General features: G+C 36.8%; 1 protein-coding gene across 1 annotated transcript in view; it reads left to right on the top strand.

Annotated features, from left to right (window-relative positions):
* Positions 1–25088, top strand: part of EYS (eyes shut homolog) — a 1933311-nt gene that overhangs the window by 121781 nt on the left and 1786442 nt on the right. The window contains 1 exon segment of the mRNA XM_049873718.1: positions 19511–19625. Coding sequence (XP_049729675.1) covers positions 19511–19625 — 115 coding nt within the window.

The raw sequence follows: 25088 nt of genomic DNA, 5'->3' as shown, positions 1-25088 counted from the left end.
ATCAATGTGTCTGGGCTATGATTCCCAGAATTGTGTGATTTTCCTGTATGTTGTAAATCCTGCCTCTATGATGTTAATGAGGGAGGATGGGCAGAAGTTGTGTCAGTTGAGGCAGGACTCACTCTACAAGATTGGACTGTGTCTTGAGGCAGTATCTTGAGATATACAAGAAAGAAGTCTGCAGAGAGACAGAGGGACCTCATACCACCAGGAAAGCAGTGCTGGGAGCAGAGTGTGCCCTTTGGACCCAGGGTCCCTGCTCAGAGAAGTTCCTAGCCTGGTGGAAGATTGATGAGAAGGCCGACAGAGAGAAAGCCTTTCCCTGGAGCTGACACCCTGAATTTGGACTTTTAGCCTATTTTACTCTGAGAAAATAAACTTTTTGTTGAAGACATCCACTTGTGATATCTCTGTTATAGCGGCACTAGATAACTAAGACAGTCTAGTTGTGAGAATTTTTGTTTTCTTTATGATAACGTGTAATCCATTTTGAAGGCTGCAGTCTTTGATCTTCATCAGTAAGTGCTTCAAGCCCTCTTTGCTTTCAGCAAGCAAGGTCGTGTCATCTGAATATCACAGGTTATTAATGAGTCTTCATACAGATTGAAAAGGTATGGTGAAAGGAACACATTTCCTCATGAGCACAATTAGGTGTTCTGGAATTTCCATTCCTGGCAATTCTATCCATAATTTGTTATGATCTACACAGTCGAATGCCTTTGCTAGTCAATAAAACACAAGTAAACATCTTTCTGGTATTGTCTGCTTTCAGCCAAGATTCATCTGACATTCCTCATTCCATGTCCTCTTCTGAATCTGGCTTAAATTTCTGTCACTTCTCTGTCCATGTACTGCTGCAACCATTTTTGAATTATCTTCAGAAAAATCTGGTGCTGCTAGGGAAGTAAAACTCATTAGGCTAAATACCAGGTGGAGTGTAGCTGGCGTGCCTGATGGGGAACTAGCTGGGTGAGCACCTGTTCCCACTGTGTTGGGGGCATATCTGGCAAGAGCAGAGGAACTCATACTTAGTCTTTTGGGAAGCTGTGAAACTCAAAGATGAATATTCAAACTCAAAGGTAGCACATAAAATTTTGCCCTGGCAAGACAAACATTTGATATATCATTCTGTCTCTGAGTTTCTCTCTCCCTCGTCAGCCCCTTTTCAATTATCTTCTTTATACTAAGTTAGTGTCTATCCTGGAAACTCTGGTTCCATAGTGGTTAAGCGCTATGGCTGCTAACTAAGAGGTCAGTAGTTCAAATCCATCAGGCACTCCTTGGAAACTCTATGAGGCACTTCTGTTCTGTCCTGTGGGGCACTGTAAGTTGGAATCAACTCAACAGCAGTGGGTTTGGTTTTTTTTTTTTCTTTAGTGTCTATCCTCCACCAAATATTTTAGCATCTTGCTTGCTATTTTTTTTACTACTGTTGCAGTCATCTTTCTCGATGACTTCTATATCCATCTTGAAAATCCATCCCCTCTGTTTGCTTAAATCCTGTGGTAATTATTACCAAAAACCCATTGCCATCATGTCGATTCCTACTCATAGCGACCCTGTAGGACAGAGTAGAACTGCCCCATAGGGTTTCCAAGGAACGCCTCAGGGATTCGAACTGCCGACCTTTTGATTAGCAGCCATAACACTTAACCACTACACCACCAGGGTTTCTTGGTAATTATTACTATTTTATATATATATACACATATATATCTTGGAAACCCTGGTGGCGTAGTGGTTAAGTGCTATGGCTGCTAACTAAAGGGTCGGCAGTTCGAATCCCTGAGGCGTTCCTTGGAAACTCTATGGGGCAGTTCTACTCTGTCCTATAGGGTTGCTATGAGTAGGATTCGACAAGATGGCACTGAGTTTTTTTTATTTTGTTTTATATATATATATAATCTTTCTCCTCATTTTAGCCCATCTACCATGGCTGTATTCTATAATATATCATGACCTATAATTGCACCTCACTGTAGCCCCCAATCCCTTTATTTCAATCTTTCCACTCTCTAAACACCACTTCATGTATTTCAAGCTTACTTACTCATAAACCCTAATGACAAAATTCATACATTTAGCAGACACTCCTGATTAGGTGACGAGACGTCCTCGGTCTATTGTCCTCTTCAGATGGTTCATTTCCTTCTTACAAAGCATATCCTTATATCCACTCTCTTTTTCCTTGCATCTCTCACCGTTTTCCTAATGACTTGAAAACCGCAAACCTGGTTAATTCTACAGCCCACCAGGTAAACCTGTATCCATGTTTATATATATAATATAGCATCTCAAACTTAATATATTCCAAATTGATTGATTTTCAAGCCCCTAACAAAATTATATTTCTGCCTGTGTTTTTTAGCCGTATCCTTGATTTCCCTTTCTTTCTCTCAGTCCACTTCTGGTTCAACAGCAGATCATTTAAGCTCTTTTCTAAATAATATATCATGGATATGGACACTTTAATCTTTACCACCGGAGAACCTTTGTTCAAACCACCATAAAATTCTTATCTAAAATAGTTCAATAGCCTCCCACCTGATTGCACTTTGACTCTTCATTCAAGAATATGTAGAATAGTGAACGAAAGCCTCTTTGAGAAAGTTAACATTGCACAGAGGTTTGAGAGGAGAGAGAACACACAGACATCTAAAAGAAGTGTGTTCACAACAGAGAGAAAACTGATACAAAATCCCTGGCCTATTCATGGCATACTAATAAGGCCACCGTACCTAGCCTGAAGAAAGCAAAGGGAAGGAATAGAAATCAGGAAAGAGAAGATCCTGGAGGCCAGTTGTAGATCTTGCATGCCATTTTAAGGTCTGATTTTTACTTTAAGTAAAATGGAGAGCATTGTAGTGTTGCTAATAAACAAGTGACATTATCTAGCTTATGTTTTAAAATTATACTTTGGATATCGAGTTGAAAGGAGACTATAGAAAGGCATAAATGGGCAAATACAAAAGTACCTGTTAGGAAGCTATGGCAGTAATTTAGGTAAGAGATGATAGAGGCTTGGATCACTGTCCGCTGCAAACAGAAGACACGGTAAGAAGTCTTCTTGGATTGTGAATATATTTAGATTATGTGATGATTAAGATTGTGTGTCAACTTGGCTTTGTCGTGATTCCCAATGTTTATATGTGATCACTCCCATGATCGGATCAGCTGTGAGTAGCCAGTCATTTGAAAAGGAATTTCCTTGGGCATGTGGCCTGCATCTGAATATAAGCAGATGTTCTGGCTTTATACTTGCTCTGAATCCTGCAGCTGGCTCCTGTTTGTCTGACCTCCGGTTTTTGGGACTTGAGCTAGCAGCTTACCTGCTGAATTTGGGATTCCTCAATCTTCACAGCCTGTGAGCAAGAGCTCTGCTCTACGACCTGCCAATTTTGGGTTTGCCGGCCCCTGCAGCTACATGAAGCATGAGAAGCTTTGTGGTCTTGCCTGTTGATCTTGGAATTCATCAATCTTCACAGCCTGTGAGCAAGAGCCCTCTCCAACCTGCTGATCTTGGGTTCACCAGCTCCTGCATCTACATGAATCAGGAGAAGCCTCAATCCTGATCAGCAGATTGGGGATGTTCCAACCTCTACAACCACCTGAGCCATTTCCTTGATGTAAATCTCTCTCTGTGTTTATATTTATACAGCTTACTGGTTTTGCTTCTCTAGATAATTCAGCCTAAGACAGATTATGAATTTATTTTCCTTTACACTGGATGAGGGTAAGAGAGAGAGTAACAGTATTTGGTTGGAGTAACTAGAAGACAGTGTTGTCATCAGTTTAGATGGTGAAGACTACAGATAAAGAAAAATTTTGATGGTTTCCTCTCTTATCCTCTCTTTTCTGCAAAACACAGTGTATATGTTTTAAAATAATATTACTTCCTTATCAGTACTAGTCAATAGATTTCCAATCATTTAAACAAAATCAGGGCCTTTAACATACTTACAAAACCTAGGCATGTGGTGCTTCCACCTATCTCTCTACCATCGTCTTTTACTATGTTTCCTTTGGTTACTCAGTTCTTGCCACTTTGCCTTCAAAACAATTCCTTCAATACTTCAAGTATCTCCTGTGTCAGATTTTATATTTGCTCTGGTCATATGCATTCATCATCAAAAAGAATATTTCAAGATCTATCCTGAAGTATAACACTGTCAATGATAGGATAATATTCATATGCCCACAAGGAAGACCAGTTAATATGACTATTATTCAAATTTATACACCAACCACTAAGGCCAAAGATGAAAAAATTGAAGACTTTTGCCAGCTTCTGCAGTCTGAAATTGATCAAACATGCAATCAAGATTCACTGGTAATTACTGGTGGTTGGAATGTGAAAGAAGGAAACAAAGAAAAAGGATCAGTAGTAAAGGCAAAATATGGCCTTGGTAATAGTAACAATATCAGAGATTGCATAATAGAATTTTTCTTCTGGTGCCTGATGGATTCTTTTGTTGCTCACTTTGTATTTGTTCAAGTTGTAGGGACAGTTCTCTGACTTTGGCTCTTTCTTCTTTTTGTATGTGTGCATTTATCGATATAAATTGACCTCTGAGCACTGCTTTTGCTGTGTCCCAGAGGTTTTGACAGGAAATATTTTTATTGTCATTGCATTCTATGAATTTCTTTATTCCCTTCTTAATGTCTTCTATAACCCAGTCTTTTTTCAGCAGGGTATTGTTCAGTTTCCAAGTATGTGATTTCTTTTCACTGATTTTTCTGTTATTGATTTCCACTTTTATGGCCTTGTGGTCTGAGAAGATGCTTTGTAATATTTCAATGTTTTGGATTCTGCAAAGGTTTGTTTTATGACCTAATATGTGGTCTATTCTAGAGAATGTTCCATGTACGCTAGAAAAAAAAAGTATACTTTGCAGCAGTTGGGTGGAGTGTTCTGTATAAGTCAATGAGGTCAAGTTGGTTGATTGTAGCAATTAGGTCTTCCGTGTCTCTATTGAGCTTCTTACTGGAAGTCCTGTCCTTCTCCGAAAGTGGTGTGTTGAAGTCTCCTACTATAATTGTGGAGATGTCTATCTCACTTTTCAGTTCTGTTAAAGTTTGTTTTATGTATCTTGCAGCCCTGTCATTGGGTGCATAAATATTGAATATGGTTATATCTTCCTGATCAATTGTCCCTTTAATCATTATGTAGTGTCCTTTTTTATCCTTTGTGGTGGATTTAACTTTAAAGTCTATTTTGCCAGAAATTAACATTACTACTCCTGCTCTTTTTTGCTTATTGTTTGCTTGATATATTTTTTTTCATCCTTTGAGTTTTAGTTTGTTTGTGTCTCTGAGTCTAAGGTGTGCCTCTTATAGGCAGCATATAGACGGATCATGTTTCTTTATCCAGTCTGAGACTCTCTGTCTCTTTATTGGTGCGTTTAGTCCATTTACATTCAGCGTAATTATAGATTAAATTTCTTTTCTTTTTTATGTGTTTAGTGCTGTCATTTTGATGCCTTTTTATGTGTGTTGTTGACAATTTCATTCTTCCACTTACTTTTTTGTGCTGAGATGTTTTTCTTTGTAAATTGTGTGTTCCTCATTTTCATAGTATTTGACTTTATGTTTGCTGAGTCATTATGTTTTTCTTGGTTTTTATTTTGAGTTATGGAGTTGTTATACCTCTTTGTGGTTACCTTAATATTTACCCCTATTTTTCTAAGTAAAAACCTAACTTGTATTGTCCTGTATCGCCTTGTATCCCTCTCCATATGGCAGTTCTATGCCATCTGTATTTAGTCCCTCTTTTTGATTATTGTGATCTTTTACATATTAACTTCAATGATTCCCTGTTTTGAGCATTTTTTTTTAATTAATCTTAATTTGTTTTTGTGATTTCCCTATTTGAGTTGATATCAGGGTGCTCTGTTCTGTGACCTTGTGTTGTGCTGGTATCTGATATTATTGGTTTTCTGACCAAACAATTTCCTTTAGTATTTCTTGTAGCTTTGGTTTGGTTTTTGCAGATTCTCTAAGTTTGTGTTTATCTGTAAATGTCTTAATTTCACCTTCATATTTCAGAGAGAGTTTTGCTGGATATATGATCCTTGGCTGGCAGTTTTTCTCCTTCAGTGCTCTATATATGTCACCCCATTGCGTTCTTGCCTGCATGGGTAGTCTGAACTTATTCTTACTGATTCTCCTTTATCAGAGACCTTTCTTTTATCCCTGGCTGCTTTTAAAATTTTCTCTTTATCTTTGGTTTTAGCAAGTTTGATGATAATATGTCTTGGTGATTTTCTTTTTGGATCAATCTTAAATGGGGTTCGATGAGCATCTTGGATAGATATCCTTTTGTCTTTCATGATGTCAGGGAAGTTTTCTGCCAACAAATCTTCAACTATTCTCTGTGTGTTTTCTCTTATCCCTCTCTGTTCTGGGACTCCAATCACATGCAAGTTATTCTTCGTGATAGAGTCCCACATGATTCTTAGCGTTTCTTCATTTTTTTTAATTCTTTTATCTTATTTTTTTTCAGCTATATTGGTGTCAATTCCCTGGTCCTCCAGATCTCCCCCTCTGCATTCTAATTGCTGGAGTCTGCTCCTCTGACTTCCTATTGCTAATTCTGCAATTTTATTGTTAATCTTTTGGATTTCTGAATTCTGTCTCTCTATGGATTCTTGCAACTTATTAATTTTTCCACTACGTTCTTGAATAATCTTTTTGAGTTCTTTAACTGCTTTATCAGTGTGTTCCTTGGCTTTTTCTGTAGGTTGCCTTATTTCATTTCTGAAGTCATCCCTGATGTCTTGAAGCATTCTGTAAATTAGTTTTTTATATTCTGCATCTGGCAATTCCAGGATTGTATCTTCATTTGGGAAAGATTTTGATTCTTTAGTTTGAGGAGTTGTAGAAGCAATCATGGTGTGCTTCTTTATGTGGTTTTATATCAACTGCTGTCTCCGAGCCATCACTAAGATATTGTAGTGATTTATTCTATATTTGTTCACTGAGTCTTATCTTGTTTGGTCTTCTTTCAATATACATAGATGGGCTACTAGATTGCGGTGTCTTGATTGTTGTAGCCCTTGAGTCATTTATGTCCTATTACCAGCTGGTTTGGGCTGTTACCAGATATATAAGCCTAAGAGTCCATTCACTATTCTTGAGTAGAATCTGATTTTGGGTCATCAAGTGTGTGGTGCAGACTATCACCTATCCACCTAGAGAAGTAGTGGTGATAGTTGTGTGTACCAGATTCTAGTAGCAGGAGGGGTTCACACTCTAGGGGGGGCAAGATGCTGACAGGTTTCCCCCAAGCGTCAGTGAGGTAGGTGTGTCTCTATTCCTAAAGCACCTTGGTGGGTGGGCTCTGTAGCAGTACCTTAGGCCCCCAATGCAAGTACCTCTACAGATTGGTAGGTGTCACCCTCCTTAGACCCCTAAGGCAGGAGGCTAGGTGGTCTGGGGGGAGCTTCAGCCCTCAATTCCCTGTTGTGGGTCAGTGAGGGCTCTGTTGAACACGCAGAGATATCAGACCTGGGTAACTTGTCTTTCCAGTAATCCACTAAAACAATTGCAGTCAGATCCCTATCAGAAATGCCTTTGCATTATAATAGCCACCTTGTTCCCTGTAGGGATGAAAGCCCAAGACTGTGGATCACATATGCTTGGCTGGAGCTGGTTCTGTGTTTTTAGTCCAATTAGGGAAGGATTTTTGGTCCCTGGGTTTTTTGTAGCTGCTTCTCTCAGGCCAGGAGAATGGGTTAGGAAAAGACCAAAAAAAAAAAAAAAAAAAGAAAAACCACAGTGCAGTTCACTCTCTGGGTCAGGAAATTGCAATGTTAATGAAGCCACCTGGGAAGGGGAGGGGAGGGTTCAGATAAATAGGAGAGAGTAGCACCCCGGAATATAGACAAAGTTACTTATCTTGCTTGGGATGACTGTTTTATCTGAGATTCCCGAGGGGCACATCAACTGTGTGCGCTGGCTGGGTAGAGATTGTCCCCGAGGGTCAGGCCCATGTCCTGTTCTTGGGCTGTCTCAGAAGCCGTGGTTAGTTCCTCCGCTTCCAGTCCAAAGCCCAGCGCCAAGGTTCCCCGGCTGGGACGCCACACTCCCAGCTCCAAAACCAGTCGCTGCCTCCCGGTGACTTCTCCTCCTGTTAGCCGTGTCTCTGCGCTGCCTGCGTGCACTGGCTGTGCTTCCCCTGAGGTCAGTTCAGGGGGCTAGGGCTGCGCCCCGTGTTTGTGCCATCTCAGGATGCCATGCTCAGCTCCCCTGTGCCCAGTCCAAAGCCCGGCGCCAAGGTTTCCTGACTGGGATACTGGCTCCAGGCTCCAAAAACAGCTGCTGCTTCGCTGTGGTTGTTCGTTCTCAGTCTGTGTCACTTAGGTCAACTCTTTAGATCTGTGTTTGATGGTCAGGGTTTGTAGATTGTCATGTATGTGATCGATTCACTTGTTTTTCCAAGTCTTTTTTGCAAGAGGGATCTGAGGTAGCTTCTACCTAGTCAGCCATCTTAGCCCCGCCTCGTCTGCATAATGGAATTTTTCAAGACCAATGACTTATTCATTGCAAATACTTTTTTTTCAACAACACAAACAATGACTATACATAAGATGGACCTCAAAACCCTGGTAGCATAGTGGTTAAGAGCTCCAGCTGCCAACCAAAGATCAGCAGTTCGAATCCTCCAGGTGCTCCTTGAAAACTCTACGGGGCAGCTCTACTCTGTCCTATAGGGTCACTATGAGTCAGAATGAACTTGATGGCAATGGGTTTGGGTTTTTTTTTTTTTTTTTTTTGGCTTCCATGGGTGTTGATTGTAGATCCAGGTACAATGAAATCCTTGACAACTTCAAACTTTTCTCCATTTATCATAATGTTGCTTATTGGTCTAGTTGTGAGGATGTTTGTTTTCTTTGTGTTGAGTGGTTTAAAGTCAGGAAAGGTATATATTAAGTTTGTTTCCTTTTACCATGCCTATTTAATCTGTATGCTGAACAAATAATACGAGAAGCTGGACTATATGAAGAATGGGGCATCAGGATTGGAGGAAGACTCAATAACAACCTGCAATCTGCAGATGACACACCCTTGCTTACTGAAAATGAAGAGGACTTGAAGCACTTACTGATGAAAATCAAAGACCGCAGCCTTCAGTATGGATTACACCTCAACATAAAGAAAACAAAAATCCTCACAACTGGTCCAATAAGCAACATCATGATAAATGGAGAAAAGATTGATGTTGTCAAGGATTTCATGTTACTTGGATCCACAATCAACACCCATGGAAGCAGCAGTCAAGAAATCAAAAGGTGCATTGCATTAGGCAAATCTGCTGCAAAAGACCTTAAGCTGTTGAAAAGCAAAGATGTCACCTTGAAGGCTAAGTTGTGCCTGACCCAAGCCATTTTGTTTTCAATTACCTCATGTGTGTGTAAAAGCTGGACAAGGAATAACAAAGACCAAAGAAGAATTGATGCCTTTGAACCATGGTATTGGAGAAGAATATTGAATATACCGTGGACTGTCAAAAGAATGAACAAATCTCTCTTGGAAGAAGTACTACTAGAGTGCTTCCCGGAAGCAAGGATGGCGAGACTAGGTCTCACATACTTTGGACAGGAAGAATCAGTCCCTAGAGAAGGACATCATGCTTGGTAAGGTAGAGTGTCAATGAAAAAGAGGAAGACTCTCAAGGAGATGGATTGGCACAGTGGCTGCAACAATGGGTTTAAGCATAACAATTATTGTGAGCATGCAGCAGTATTGGGCAGTGTTTTCTTCTGTTGTATGTAAGGTTGCTGTGAACTAGAACCAGCTCGATGGCACCTGACAACAACAACATGTCTGAAATATGCTTTTCCCAAAAAACGTTTTTTAAAATGGTTTTTCTCATGTACTTCCTAAAATTTTATCTGGCTTTTTAAATTAATTAATTAATTAATTTTTCTTAGCACTTAACACAGTGTTTTTTTTTTTTTAATTTTACTTTAGATGGAGGTTTACAGAACAAACTCGTTTCTCATTAAGCAGTTAGTACACATATTGTTTTTTGACATTGGTTAACATTCCTAGGACGTGTCAACACTCTCCCTTCTCCACCTTGAGTTCTCTATTACCAGATTTCCTTTCCCCTCCTGCCTTCTAGTCCTTACCCCTGGACTGGTGTGCCCCTTTTGTCTTGTTTTACGGAGCTGTCTAATCTTTGGATGAAGGGTGAACCTCAGGAGTGATTTCATTACTGACCTAAACGTGTGCCTGAGGCCATATAGTCAGGGCTTATCCAGTCTGTCAGGATCACTGGCATATTGTTATGTGTTGATTATATTTTCCCTGTGTCCCCATAATCTGACATACATAAACACAGAGACTTTACTGTTTTGATAGTGTCCATACTGACTTTTTAAATTCTGGAATCCAAGAGTAATATGCTATTTTTAATTACAAAATACAGCTTTTTTTTTTGTCTACTGGTTTCATTTTAAGGTTTAATAGTATGTATGAATCATTTATTTCTTGAGATCAGATCTATGACCCAGCTTCTTAGCTAATGAAAAAAAGAAAATTTGATGAAATGAGTAGCCTATGCCCATACAAGTCAGAACAAGCAAGTATACAGTGGTATTTCAAAGCTGCTATTGAAGGAATAAATCTTTACTTACTCAAAGGCTTTTTTTCTAAGAAGTGCAATAGGTACTTGACAGTGTTGAAACTGATACAAGTAACTCTGTTTCAGAATCTCCATTTTATACATAATGAAACCAAAGAAGACAAAAGTGAACCACAATGCTTTACTTGAGACAAAAATTGCAACTTATTTTCAGTAGAATGCTTTGGGCCTTAAAAAAAAAAAAAAGGCACAAAAACCTCTCTGAAATATTCAAACAAGTGATGGTAGTATTTCAAGATAACAACAGAGTCAGAGAAAAGTATTTGGAGTTAGTTCATAGCTATCTCCTTTCTATTTGCTGGAATAGTATAGAGTCAAAGAACTATTTCAGTTACTGGAGAGTTTTAAACAAGAGTAGACTCCTAATCTAAGAATGACTTTGTTGGCATACTGCGTCTTTGAAGCTAGCTCTTAAAAAATTAAATAAAAATAATTTTCAATTTTCATTTTTTTTTGTTTTGTGCAGATTATTTCATTGTATTAATACATTACTTTTATAATTTCTCTACTAATCATATATGTTATATTACACATTTAATTTCAAATTTTATTAAATTTATATTTTTCATTGATATTTTGAAAAAAATACCTTTAAAAGTTTGTATATAAAATACATTGATATTTAGTATCACTGGTTTTTGTTTTAATATATGATTTCTGTACACTTTAAAAATAAACAATTAGTATAAATACCAGCCCCCATGTATCTGTCAGTTTGCTATAATTTGGGGGCTTGAGGGTTACTGTGGTGCTGGAAGCTATGCCATGAGTATTCAGGTGCCAAAAGGGTCACCCATGGTAGACAGGTTTCAGCTGAGCTTCCAGACTAAGACAGACTAGGAAGAAGGACCCAGGAGTCTACTTCTGAAAAGAATTAGCCAATGAAAACCTTAGGAATAGCTGCTGAACATTGTCTGAAATAGTGCCAGAAGATGAGCCCCTAAGGTTGGAAGGCACTCAAAAGATGACTGGGGAAGAGCTGCCTCCTCAAAGTAGAGTCAACCTTAATGATGTGGATGGAGTAAAGCTTTTGGGACCTTCATTTGCTGATGTGGTGCGACTCAAAATAAGAAGAAACAGCTACAAACATCCACTAATAATAGGAATGTGGAATGTACAAAATATGAATCTAGGAAAATTGGAAATCAACAAAAATGAAATGGAACACATAAACATCACTATCCTAGGCAATAGTGAGCTGAAATGGACTGATATTGTCCATTTTGAATTGGGCAATCATGTGGTCTACTGCGCTGGGAATAACAATGTGAAGAGAATGGTGTTGCATTCATCATCAAAAAGAACATTTCAAAATCTACCCTGAAGTACAACTCTATCAGGGATAGGATAATATCCATACGCCTACAAGGAAGACTGGTTAATATGAATATTATTCAAATTTATGTACCAAGCACTAAGGCCACAGATGAAGAAATTGAAGATTTTTACTAGCTTCTGCAGTCTGAAATTGATCAAACACACAATCAGGATGCATTACTGGTGATTGGAATGTGAAAGTTGGAAACAAAGAAGGATTGGTAGTTGGAAAATATGGCCTTAGTGATAGAAAAAATGCCTGAGATTGCATCTTAGAATTTAGCAAGACAAACAACTTCTTCATTGCAAATACCCTTTTTCACCAACATAAGCAGTGACTATACACTTGGGCATTGCCAGGTGGAATACACAGGAATCAAATCAATTACATCTGTAGGAAGAAACAATGAAAAAGCTCAATATCATCAGTCAGAACAAGGCCAGGGGCAGACTGCAGAACAGACCATCAACTGTTCATATGCAAATTCAAGTTGAAAGTGAAGAAAATACTTGATATGTATCTTTTGAATGAATAAATGAATGAGTGAATCAAAATGAAGAAATTCAAAAGTCTTAGGGAATAAATAGATCAACGAGTTCCAACATGTGATAAACAGAAGCTTTAGAAAGAGTAAAAGAACACCTGGAGGAGAAGAAAATTTAATTAAATAGTAGAAGGATATTCCCCTGAGCAGGAGAAAAAACTGGGTCTGCATATTAAAAAAGATTCTCTGAGTTGCAAGCTAGATTGATAAGAAAAGACACATAAGAAAAATCTATCAAGCTTCAAGGCAGAAAGGAAAAGTAATCAGAGTGACATCACATTGTTTATCTGTTAAACTCCCAGCTAGAAAAGAACGAAATAGTCTTTGCAGCCTCAGAAACAGTGAAAAGATCTGTAGACTACACAAAGAAAATACTACCTCCTCTAAATCTTATATCTGATAATATACACTGCATGGTAAGATAAAGGTTTATACATATGAAAGAAATTAAAGAAACTATTTTTTTTTTTTTTTTATCCTGCAGATAAGGAGCCCTGGCATCACAGTGAGTGGTTAACTGCTCAGCTTGCTAATTGAAAGGTCAGCAGCTCTATCCCACCAGCCTCACTCTCATAGATTGAATTGTGTCCCCCAAAATATCTGTCAACTTGGCTATGCCATGATTCCCAGTATTGTGTGATTGTCCACTATTTGTCATCTGATGTGATTTTTCTGTGTTGTAAATCCTATCACTATGAAGTTAATGAGAGGATTAGCAGCAGTTATGTTGATAAGATCTTCAAGATTAGATTGCGTCTTAAGCCGATCTCTTTTGAGATATAAAAAAGAAAAGTGAGCAGATAGACATGGGGACCTCATACCACCAAGAAAGCAGTGCTAGGAGTAGAGAGTGTCCTTTGGACCAGGGTTCCTGCGCAGAGAAGCTTCTAGTACAGCTGAAGATTGATGATAAGATCTTCCTCCAGAGTCATCATAGAAAGCCTTCCTTTGGAGCTGACACCCTGAATTTGGACTTCTAGCCTACGAGACTGTGAAAGAATAAACTTCTGTTTATTAAAGCCAACCATTTGCAGTATTTCTGTTACAGCAGCACTAGATCACTAAGATACTCACCTTGGGAGAAAGATTTGGCAGTGGGCTTCTGTAAAGATTATAGCCTTGGAAACCTCATGGGACAGTTCTACTCTGTCTTACAGGATTGCTATGAGTCAGAATCAACTCAATAGCAGTGGGTTTGGTTTTGATCATCCAGATACTCTATTTGAAGAAAATAATGAGGAAAATATTTTTACTAGTTGTCAAATGGATGAAAATGGAAATTTCAAAAGGGTAAATGTGAAAAGGAAAATGTAAAAAAAAAAATGAAAGTTACGTGTGTGTGTGTGTGTGTGTGTGTGTGTGTAAATGCCCCTGTGAGGTAAATCTAAATAAATAATGATAGAACATTGGCTCTGACTCATAGTGACCCTAAGCACAATGGAACAAAACACTGGTCAGTCCTGCCTCATCCTAACAACCATTGCTATGCTTGAACCCATTGCTGTACAATTGTGTCAGTCCATCTCCTTGAGGGTCTTCCTTTTTTTCACAGACCCTCTATTTTACCAAGCATGTTTTTCTTCTCCAAGGTCTGGTGCCTCCTGATAACATGTCCAAAGTACATGATACGAGGTTTCACACCCTTTCTTCTAAGGAGCATTCTGGCTGTACATCTTCCAAAAGAGATTTGTACCTTTATCTGGGAGTCCACGGTCCATTCAATATTCTTCACCAACACTGCAATTCAAAGGCATCAACTCTTCTTTGGTTTTTCTTGTTCATTGTCCAGCTTCGAATGCATATGAGGCAACTGAAAACTCCATGGGTTGGGTCAGGCTCCCCTTAGTCCTCAAAGTGGCATCTTTGTTTTTTAACACTTTAAAGAGGTGTTTTGCAACAGATTTGCCCAATGCAACACATTCTTTGATTTCTTTGCTGTTTCCATGGTTATTGATTTGGGATCCAAGTAAAATGAAATCCTTGACAATTTCAATCTGTTTATCATGATGTTGCTAATTGTTCTATTTGGGAGGATTTTGTTTTCTTTATGTTGAGGTATAATCCATACTGAAGGCTGTCATCTTTGATCTTTATCAGTAAGTGTTTCAGGTCCTCTTCCCTTTCAACAAGCAAGGTTGTGTCATTTACATGTAAACCAAAAAAACCAAACCCAGTGCCGTCGAGTCGATTCCGACTCATAGCGACCCTATAGGACAGAGTAGAACTGCCCCATAGAGTTTCCAAGGAGCACCTAGCGAATTTGAACTGCGAACCCTTTGGTTAACAGCCATAGCACTTAACCACTACCCCACCAGGGTTTCCTCATCTACATATAGCAGGTTGTTAATGAGTCTTCCACCAATTCTGATGCTGTGTTCTTCTTCACATAGTGCAGCTTCCTGGATTATTTGTTCAGCATACAGACTGAATAAGTATGGTGAAAGAATACAACTGTAGTGCACACCTTTCCTGACTTTAAACCATGCAGCATCCCCTTGTTTTCTTTGAAAGAGTGCCTCTTGGTCTATGTACAGGAACCTCATGAGCACAATTAGATGTTCTGGAATTCTCATTATTAACAATGTTATCCATAATATGTTATAATCCACACAGTAGAATGCCTTTGAATAGTCCATAAAACACGGGTAAACATTTTTCTGGTATTCTCTGCTTTCAGCCAAGATGCACTGGACATCAGCAATGATATCCCTGGTTTCACATCCTCTTCTGAATCCAGCTTAAATTTCTGGCAGTTAGCTTTCAATGCAGTGCTGCAACTGTTTTTTTTTTTTTTTTTTAATCAACTTCAGCAAATTTTACTTGCGTGGGACATTAATAATATTTTTCGATAATTTCTGCATTTGGTTGGATAACTTTTTTTTTGAATGGGCATAAATATAGCTCTTTTCCAGTTGATTGGCCAGGTAGTTGTCTTCTAATTTCTTGGTATAGGTGATTGAGCACCTCCAACACTGCATCCATTTGTTGGAACATATATGTATATGTATGAATATAAATATGCATATGTGTGTATATATGTATATATATATATAACCAAAAAAATACCAGTTGCTGTTGAGTGGATTCCAACTCATAAAGACCCCCATAGGGTTTCCAAGGAACAGCTGGTAGATTCTAACTGCAGATTTTCTGGTTAGTAGCTACACTCTGAACCACTATGCCACTAGGACCCCACACACACACATATATATATATATATATACACATATGTGTGTGTGTGTATATATATATATACACATATATGTGTGTGTGTATATATATATACATACATATATGTGTGTGTGTGTATATATATATATATGCTGTGAAACATATGGAACATCCAGTGGAGGAAATTGTATATTTTAAAGGTCAGCAGGTGAAGTTATCTAGCTAATGATTTCAGATTTAAATGTTAGCCTGGTGTCCCTCTTTCCCCCTCACTCTAGCTGTCTTGCTTTATCTCTCTCTTATTCTGTCACTCCTCTTGATTTTCAATTACAGGTATTTAAGTTAATCTAGTCCTTAGTATAATAGCTCATTATCATTTATTCATACAAGGTCTCTCTTCTATCTATCTGTATTCCTTTGTTTATTCTCTTTTAATTCTTCCTCACTTTCAATCCCTTGTTTTGTAATCCCTATATTTTGAGGCTTGGTGAAATTTTGGAAATTTACAAATTCCTTCATGAGCTCCTTTTTCTGTCTCATTTCCTGCTACTTCCCATCATGTACTCTAAGATGGAGACACGTAGAACTCTTGCAGTTGCTGAAAACAGCATACTTCTTTCATTTCAAGAGTGGTAGCATAGAATAAAGTTCACGTTTTATTCAAGGAAAAAACACACAAAAATAATCACTATATTAAATCAGTTATATAGTTCAACTTTTGAATGTATACTGAGAATTGAATTCATAAACAGAGCCTCTTACATACTAAAGAATAGTAAACAATTGGGAAAGCCAATTGGTTTCTTATTTATAGTGTCCTTGGAATATTGGTAGTATGGGAGGAGACATGATGCCAGACCAGGATTTTTACTTCAAAACATTACTTTCTTACTTCATCATCTGATCCCACTTTAATTTTTTTAGCCTTTTATTCATCTCCCTTTTATTCAATATTTCATTATTTTATCTTTTACGTTGTCGTTTATAAAAAATCCTACTTGTTTAATTTATTTAGACTCAAATGCTGATGCTATTTGAAATTTCTCTCTTCATCTAGGCATATTTTCCCTCATAAATGTCTTTCATTTATACTTTTTAAAAAGTAAAGTTTTATTTTCAATCTATGTGATAGAATTTCTTCCAAAGGTCAATATTGTGCTTGTATTTGCTTATATTTTTACTTTGAGTTTTCTCTGTTTTAAAATTCTTAACTGGCAAGAATACTATTTAAATCATTTCTTCCTGTGATAGGAGCCTGAGTTGAGAGCACATCATTTTCCATGTGAAAGATGGTAATTAGGGAGCTCCTCTTAAATTTCCAGCTGTGTGTGTATAGTGGGATGGTAGGCGTATTGCCTGTAAAGCAACAGGGAGATTTTCTCACTGTGAGTTTTCTCCACCATTGATTTAAGTCTCATGGCATTTTGGGGGCTCCTTGCCTGTACACAATGAGAGTGCTAACTCTTTGGTCCAACTTTCTAGCAAAAATAAAACCTGCTTTGTTTCAAAACACTTTCTTAGAGTCGCTGCAATCCCATTTTCATCTAGCAATCTCTTGAGTGATTCCTACTGAGTTACTGAATATTGGTTCTCTGCTTAATTCATAGCCCTGCTGCTGCTCTTTGGAAATTTACTCGACATAATATGCCATACACTTCCTTAGCTGATCCTAGACAATTTAATCATTCCAATTCATAAGGGAAATTGAGACATGATATTCATAACTTACCAAAATTTTAGAGTATTCTAATGTTCCTTTCTCCTTCCACTCCAGTATGAAAAAGTAGAAATCGTACCTTTCATAACCGGGTGGTATTTGGACTTATTTCTGGTTCTCTGGGTAAGCCCCTTGAGTCCCTTGTCAGTTCTGGGCTGCTAACCAAAAGGTTGGCAGTTTAAGTCAATGCAGAGGTCCTTCAGAAAAAAAGTCTGGCCATCTACTTCTGAAATATCAGCCATTGGAAACCCTATGGAGCACAGTTCTACTGTAATGCTCATGGTGTTACCATGAGTCAGAATCGACTGACTGGCAGTTGGTTTGATTTTGGTTTAGGTAGGCCTCCAGAATTAGAGAAGTAAGGTAAACACATTTAACACATACTCAAATATGGAGTTGCAGAGCACAATACATTTATATCTGGACCAGACTTAATTTTAGGAGCAGCTCTAACATTTTAAGTGATGTGATTGAGAGAGAGAACAACTTTTCTGAAGTTGTTGTCCTCATTTATGATATTGTCACTGTTAGGTGCTGTCGAGTTGGTTCTGACTCATAAAGACCCAATGCATAACAAAACGAAACACTACCCAGTCCTGCCTTATCCTCAAAATCTTTGTTAGGTCTGAGCGCATTGTTGCATCCACTATGGCAATCCATCTCCTTGAGGGTCTTCCTCTCTTTCATTGACCCTCTACTTTATCAAGCATGATGTCCTTCTCCATGGACTTGCCCCTCCTGATAACATTTCCAAAGTAGTGACATTAAGTCTCGCCATTCTTGCTTCCAAGGAGCATTCTGGTTGTACTTCTTCCAAGGCAGATTTGTTCATTCTTTTGTCAGTCCATTCAGTATTCTTCACCCACACCATAATTCAAAGGCATCAGTTCCTTCTTCAGTCTTCCTTATTCACTGTACAGCTTTCTCATGCACATGAAGTAATTGAAAATACCATGGCTTGACTCAGGCACAATTAGTCCTCAAAGTGAGATCTTTGATTTTCAACACTTTAAAGAGGTCTTTTACAGCATATTTGCCCAATGCAATGCATCATTTGATTTCTTGACTGCTGCTTCCATGGGTGTTGATTGTGGATCTTTGACCATCAGTCTTTTCTCCATTTATCATGATGTTGCTTATTTGTCCATCTGTGAGGATTTTTGTTTTGTGTTTATAACATAGTGCTCCTGGACAATCTTCATTTGGCTTAGCATCTCTCTTCCTCCATCTCTGCTAACTTCGTTTCTTGTATAATCTCTTTTATCTCTCAAAAGAGATTGACTAAAGATACACCCTACACTAAGCCTGTCTCATTAACATAACAAAGACAATCCATTCCCAAATTGGATTATAAAAACAAGCATAGAGGTTAGGATTTATAACACATATTTTGGGGGGACACAATTCAATCTCTAACAACAACTAACACCAAAAATATGCAATCATGAAGATGGTGCATGAATGGACAACATTTTATTCTGTTATACATAAGGTTGTCATGAGTCATAGCCAAATGAAAGCAAGTGACATAAAAAAATGTGCCAACAACTTGGGCTAATTATTTTTATGCAATTTTTTTTTATTTCCTCATGAATTTCTTATAGGCCTTATATAACATATATATAATTATCCCAAATATGCCTACACCATTATTCCTAACTGTAAACTTCTACATTATGTCTCACACTCAAGTGTTAACTCCTGCTAGCAGCATATAATGACTCCACTAAGAATTCAAAGTCTTATTTGATTTCATTTTTTTGTATGTATTGCAGTAAGGGCCTTATTCATTCCAACAGTTTTCCAAAATATATATTTTATTGCTGAATATTAGGTTAGCCCAAAGTTGATTTTACACTTGAATTCATAAAAGATAGTATTTAGATCATTCATTGAAAAATGTAGTTTATTCTGATTTTCTCCAAATAAATAAAACTTTCTTCTTTTCTAAAAACACAAGGATGTAGGCACAAAATTAGTGATTGGAATATAAAATAACATGTAATAAGATACATCATAATATAATTTAAACATTTTTTTAAGTAGGTTGTCAATAGACTTGTGAAAATATTTAAATTGCAGCTCTTGTGATTTACGCTGATATCTTTACAGTTGTATGCCTGAATTTTCTGGAAAAAACTGTAAGGAAGCCATTGACCTCTGCAAACCGCTCAGCATCAACTGTCTAAATGAAGGATGGTGTTTCAATATAATTGCAAGATTCAGAGTAAGTAATTTAAATATGGTAAAGTAATTTAAATATGGTAAAGTAATTTAGCACTTCAAAATACAATGGCTTCAGCCAGTCTACACTTCAAATATTTTTATTAATCTAAGAGTAGAGAAATATACACTTATATGTATATTTAAACATGAGTCATATAACCATTGGTAAGAGGGATTTTTTAATTATTTTCCATAAGCATTTTGTCTGAGAGGACTTTAGTAAGTGTTATACACAGTGTTTTTATTATAAATATAGAGCAAATTATGTTCTATTTATATCTCCCTATAGATCAATTTCATTTCATAGATAAAACCATAGTTACAAATGGCTAATCTCTTAAACTAGATGGGAAATAAAATTAGCCTGGTGGTTGTTTGTCAGAGCATATAAAATATGCTTATTTTTTTGGTGTGAATAATTTTTGAAATAACTTTACAAATACAGACTGTGTGTACTAGACACAGTAAGGCATATCCTACAACCCAGCAATTTCATTTTCAGGTATGTTTCTTGAGAAATTATTATGTATGTACTAAAAGAGACATACATGAGAGTTTTCATTTCAAATCCTAAATAAACTAAAGCTTATCAATAGGAGAGTGGGTAAGTATACCATAGTATAAGCCATATACTAGATTTATAAAGAGTTTGTTTAAAATCACTGAACAATAGCTACATGTATTATACCTATACATATCACAAACATGTTGAATTTAAAATTTTATCAGAAAATGATATCTACAGTGTGATGATTACTTAAATTTTAAAACATAACCCATTGCCATTGAGTCAGTCCTGACTCATATTGAATCTATAATACAGAGAGAACTGTCCCATAGAGCTTCCAAGCAGCACCTGGCAGATATGAACTGCCGACCTTTCGGCTAGCAGCCATAGCACTTAACCACTATGCCACCAGAGTTTCGTTTCCTTAAAAACAAACAAATCCATATTTTTCTGATTACATACATATATAGCAAGAGTGTGAACACATAAGTAAGAATTATACACACCAGCTTTACTAGAAGGAACGGGAGCACTGGTGGTGCAGTTGTTAAACACTCACTGCTAATCCAGAGGTCAACAGTTTGAACCCACCAGCTGCTCCATAGGAGAAAAGACCTGGAGATCTGCTCCTGTTAAGGTTACAGCCTAGAAAATCCTATGGGGCAGTTCTACTCTGTCACATGGGATCGCTATGAGTCGAAAATCAACTCAACGGCACAGAACAACAACATAGGGAGAGAAGTGATAGAGTGAAAGCAGACAGAGTAGAGACGGGACTCCTCCTGTATCTGTAATATTTTTGGCAAATAAGGATGGTAAGAAAGGGTTGTTCATTTCATTGCTTTCTCTACTTTTCTATAGTGTAAAAAGGGCTGTAAGATTTTTTTTTTTAAATAATGAAAAGCCAAATGATGGAACCATGGGCAACAATATAGAATGTTATTATTCAAGAATATATAGGATGATAACAGCAATTTTATCGACTCGACGGCGGTGATGGTGGTCGTGGAACAGCAATTTATTTAGCAGCTACAATATTTTTGTCACCACAGGAAGTTTTTTATGAGCATCATCTTATTTGATATTTACAAAAATTTCATTGTATTTTATAGAAAAATAAAATGACTGCCGAGCTGTTGAATATTTTTCAAGTTCACACATTTAGGTAGGGATAGAAAAAAAATAATGATTTTTTTTCTTTTTTGGATAGAGCTATGTTTAAATCTATACTGTGTGACTTCCACCTCCCAAAGTGTTGTCGAGATCAGGAAAGATCCTATCTCAGGAGCTCAGGGGAGGGGAATTAGTGAGATAACAAAAGGTGATGTAACTTCTGATGTCATTCATCACCATAATCCTTCAGGACTTTATAATTTTTAATAAACCTGAAATTTCCCTAGTATAACTCAATTGATCTTATAGAAACAGTGAAGCAACTGAGGCCTGTGACCTAGCAGACCCAGGGACAAATTAATACAGACAAGCTCACAGAAATATGCATCCAGAGAGAAACATGGGGGAGAAGTGGCTGGGGAAATCACGTGGAAACTCTGAGTTAATGATCTAATGTCAGACCATATTTAATCAAATTTTGGTGGCTAGTGGAATGTGGCTGCTGTTTATATTATACAGTGGTGTATAAGATGGGCTAAAAGGCTATATAAATCAGAAGTTTGACTCTGGTTTACTTGCATTAATAGGATTAGACTAAAATTATAATCAGAAAAAATAATTTATTACTTTTGAATACAAATGTGATTGAAGTTATAAAGCACACACCACAGTGACATTAAGATTAGAAAATTTACATTAAATGCTACAGGCTGGATAATAATAGTGGAAAAAAAAACTGTAGGTGAGAACCTTATTAATTCTAAGCCATGCTCTTCATCATGAGTTAAATTCCTCTATTTTCAATTCATTTTCTTTATAATTAAAGTGTCATAAGGATGCTAAACTTTTTCATTGAAACTGTGATGAGGAATAACTAATCAAGCACTTTCACAATGTCAATTGCATTCTCAATCTTAATAATATAAATGGTCCCCACTATAATACAATTGTTGCTTTCTACTTGAGAGAGTTAGTTTTCTAATAACTACCAAATAAGAGTGAACTATTGATGAAATTAAGAGCTCATGGTGAAAAATGACCCTTATAATCATATTCATGTTTAAAAAACAAATGATAGCCATTAAATTAAAAAATATGATTAATATTTTACACAATGTAAAGTAAAAATACAGGTACTATGCAATTAAATATTATTTATCATGCTTTATTATAATAATAATTCAGAATTTTCATTAGAGTTACACTGATTTATTGACGAATTTATTTTCATTGTTAAATAGATAATACTTTAAGAGCCACAATTTCTGGGTTTTGTGTTTATCCTAATACATTGTAACTTCCTGGTGTTATGACTTAATTGTTGACTGCTTCCTTTAACATCACCAGTGAAAATGCTATTTAAGCTTTTTACAGAGTTCTTTGGTTTTCTTCTTTTACAACGGACTCAGGGACATAATACAAAGATTCAGTTTATATTTAATCTCATCCTTTTAAGTCATCTACAAGACTTCATTGGGGAACAAACAAAAAAACAAAATTTAAAACTCATCTACTTTAACTTTACCGTCTGCTTTATTTCTCTCTTCTATTTCCATCCTCTAGTTAAATCTTTTTTTAAAAAAACAATTATCTCCAACAAGAGTGACTTATGCAAACTCATGCTGAAAGAAGTAAAGCTCAAATTAGAATTCCATATTTTGTTTTATGAGTACAATTTGCATTTGGGAAGAATTTAGAGTGTTTAAATTTTAGTTGCACAATAGAAAATCCAAATGGAATCTGTCTCTCTCACATACACACACACACACACACACACACACAGAGCAAACTAAAGTCTTGTATAATTAAACTATACAGAAGCTAAACCATCTAAGGTTTTAAGGAGAGGCTCAGTGTGATCATATTCCTTTTAGTTAAAAAACAACAGTGGCCTCCTTGAAGTTCCTGTGGTAATTCAGGCATGTTCCTGCTTCTGGACCTTTGTCTTTTCTATTCCTTCTGTCACGAATAATGTCACCATTTCACCTGATATCTGGTTTATGAGCCTCCTCATTCTTTTCAGTGTTGTTTGTTTGTTTTTCTCAACCATCATCTTTCAGTTAGTCCTTCTCAGGATACCCAATCTAAAAATTTAAGCACTTCGTTCAAGACCATATGCATCATCTACTTTTTTTGTTTCCTTTTAGCAGTTTTTTTTTTTTTTTTTAGCAGTTAGCACCATCCTGCTTTCCAGTAAACAATATAGTTTCTCACATATCTTCTTTATTGTCCATCAGACTAGATTAGACTGAAATATAAACTCTGTGAAGGTAGGTCTCTTTGTTCCTTTATATAGAACTAACCTACAAACAGCACAATTGCAGCAAAGGCAAATCATGCCAAAAGTTGTTGTTGTTAGGTGCTGTGGAGTTGGTGCCAACTCATAGCTACTCTGTGCACAAAAGAACAGAATACTGCCTGGTCTTGTGCCATCCTCACAATGCCAAACGTAGTGGTTGGGAACTCATTTGGAAGTACTCTCCTATGGAGGAAGAGCACCGTTTCCATAAACTGACCAACAGGACGGCTCTTTCTCTCCATAAAGCTAGCCTGACAGAAGGCAGAAGTACAAATTTTCCCTTTGAACTTTTTTTATCTTTAGTTCGCAGTGATATTTCTAATTTTAAAATGGAATTTCTTTATGGGTAATCGTATTTATAAAAAGTTGGAAAAAATACAGCATCTTTTATATGCTGTAGCTAAAAAGAAACCAAAAATAAATGTATGTGTATATATCCTAACATTTTTAGTGTGCATAACATACTTAGCTTAACCAATGCCCTTTCGATTGCCTTTTATAATTTCTAACACGAAAAAAACTTTATTGGAGGGGTATTTTATGCATCATACAATTCTTTCTATCCTTCACCAAATGTACTTCTTCCCAAATTCAAAGTACATCTATAAGATTTAATCCTTGTTTCTATATGCCTGAGTCTGTTGTAAAAGAAGGAAACCAAAGAACTCTGTAAAAAGCTCTAATAGCATTTTCACTAAAAACCCAGTGCCGTCGAGTCGATTCCGACTCATAGCTACCCTGAAGGACACAGTAGAACTGCCCCATAGAGTTTCCAAGGAGCACCTGGCGGATTCAAACTGCAGACCCTTTGGTTAGCAGCCATAGCACTTAACCAGCATTTTCACCGGTGCTGTAAAAAGCAGCAGTCAACAATGGTTATATGCATATCACAGATTGTTACTGAGTCTTTCTCCAATCCTCATGTGACTTTCTTCTTTATATCTTCCAGCTTCTTGGATTATTTTAGCATACAAATTGAATAAGTATGGTGAAAGAATACAACCCTGGCACACACTTTTCCTGATTTTAAACCACACAGTATTCTCTTGTTGTGTTTGAACAACTGGTTCTTGGTTTATGTACAGGTTTCACATGTAAGGCTTATACATAGCAAAAATGATAAAATGCATATGACTCTTTATGAAAGTGAAACAATTCCAAACTCATAAAAGAAAAGATTCTGTCTCAGACTAGCACACCTATAACATAAGATTGAGGAGCCTTTTTCTGGTTCATGTTGGCCATGTACCCAAATCTAGAGACGTAGAATTAGTTAAGTCAAATTGTTTTCCTGTTATTTTCCTTCCTTTTTTTGGAATGGATTAGGTACTTTCAGCTGAGAAAGAGGACTATATGCTGCTTGGTCACAGAATCTACTTCTCAGTCGTTCACTGTTAAGTCCTTACTTAGATTAAAAATCTTTGACTTTAAAAATATGTATATTATTGGGCATTTAAATGAAAAGTTTAAAGGAATTGTATTAAATAGAATGAACTTAGTGTAATAATAACAGAACTCTTTCTAAATTATTTTTTAAATTTTAT

The sequence above is a fragment of the Elephas maximus genome, chromosome 1, assembly GCF_024166365.1.
Source record: "Elephas maximus indicus isolate mEleMax1 chromosome 1, mEleMax1 primary haplotype, whole genome shotgun sequence".
Classification (NCBI taxonomy): Eukaryota; Metazoa; Chordata; class Mammalia; order Proboscidea; family Elephantidae; genus Elephas; species Elephas maximus.
This window is presented reverse-complemented; position numbering and strand designations above follow the sequence as displayed.